At 39.6% G+C, this 1,633-nt stretch overlaps 1 protein-coding gene across 1 annotated transcript in view; it reads left to right on the forward strand.

Moving 5' to 3' along the window:
* Positions 1–1,633, forward strand: part of LOC108294567 (DNA polymerase alpha catalytic subunit-like) — a 75,605-nt gene that overhangs the window by 5,481 nt on the left and 68,491 nt on the right. The window contains exon 2 of the mRNA XM_037734217.1: positions 626–753. Within this exon, the coding sequence (XP_037590145.1) occupies positions 626–753 (128 nt within the window). The remainder of the gene's footprint in view (positions 1–625; positions 754–1,633) is intronic.

The raw sequence follows: 1,633 nt of genomic DNA on the forward strand, positions 1-1,633 counted from the left end.
TTGAATTAGAACTTGCCAAGGTCATTAAATGAGTGTTTTGACATGGGTGGGATGAAAAACCTTGGTTATTTCTTATCACATGGTACTTCTCAGAGGTCATACATTGCCCACTTAGCATTACCACAGCACAAATGGTCAAGATGTTACTTGAGTCTGTGCTTAATTCACAGAGTTGTATCTGTGAACCAGTTCCTGGTACAGGCAATGGATTGTCACCACAAATCATAAAACGGGCTCATGGTATAGGAATGTGTGTTAAACAGTTTTCAGAATTTGTTTAACTTCCTGCTAGCTTGGACAGGTCCCAGTTAGGAAGCACATAGCACTTTTCCCAATTAACAGTGCAAATTGTCATGAGTGCATAGGAATTTGCAATTTGACAAAATCAGGTTTTTGACAGCAGGAGTAATCAGTCTGCAGCTTCGCAAGTAGTAATCTATGATCGAAATGGCAGGATTTATTCTAAATTATGAAAGGTATATATGCTATCTAAGAGGGACAAACCATTAGTATGATTCTGCTCTTCTTACCCTTTTTCTTTAAAAAATGCTGCTTGATAGAGGAGTTGAAAGTAGGGGATACACTCTGCTGAGAGTGATCTCCATCACTTCCCCCTTCCCAATAGTAGTATTCATTTATTTTCTGTTATATTACAGTATTCTGACAAGTCCCTGTACACCCAGCTGTGCTTTTACCGGTACATTTTTGATGTGGAGTGTGCACTGGAGAAACTTACTACTGATCATGAGAAAGGTACGTTAAAATACTGTAATTACCTTTGAGTTTAAAGTGGAAATTTGCATCATAAAAGCCAGACCTACTGTGTCAGGCTGTTCACGCAGCATCACATTGCTGTCTCAGAAGCAGGCCGTGGGGGCCTATCTGAACACAGGGATCCCCTGCATGAGGGGCGGCGACATAGGAATCCCCAGCTTTGGCCCCCACAGCCTGTTTCACATTGTTCTCTATTAAAGCAAGGCTTTGGGGGAGGAACAGTACAAAAACGACGCTTTAAATGCTATATTTTGAAAACGCTATTTTCTACAGAGTTTAGTAATTGTAATAAAGTAAGCATAGGCAACGTGATCATTGGGCCTACGAAAACCAGATATTACCACAAAAAAGTAGACCTGGAGTGTGTCTCTGCTGTTCGCTGAAAGCCTGGGTTCACTTTGAGAGAGGGATGGGGTAGAGTTCCTTTACTGGCTGCATCCTAAGAGAGTGTATAGGCACCTCAGCCCATACAATCAGGTGTTTCCTTATACAAGACTTGCAGGCACTGTGGGACTTAGTAGGTCTGGGAAAAGCTTTGTTACATAAAGTATTTGAAAATGTATGAATGACAACTGCATGTTTTTTTCTCCTACCTGAAAATCACATTGGCAACTTTTCTATTACCTGTGAAAAATTAAAAAGGCAAATTTATACATTTTTCTTATTAGTTACCTACACAGTGTTTATATTGTTTGTCAGCGAATATCAATTCAATGTTTCGTTGGTTGGTATTAGGACTGGAAACAACCACAGTGACATAAAAAACCTACAAATATTGCTAGATTTCCCCACATAAGAATCCCCATGCTGCCCTTGATATGGTCACACTGTTTTTCTTTTTTCTTTCTTTTTTTTTTTT

The sequence above is a fragment of the Cebus imitator genome, unplaced genomic scaffold, assembly GCF_001604975.1.
Source record: "Cebus imitator isolate Cc_AM_T3 unplaced genomic scaffold, Cebus_imitator-1.0 Scaffold589, whole genome shotgun sequence".
Lineage (NCBI taxonomy): Eukaryota > Metazoa > Chordata > Mammalia > Primates > Cebidae > Cebus > Cebus imitator.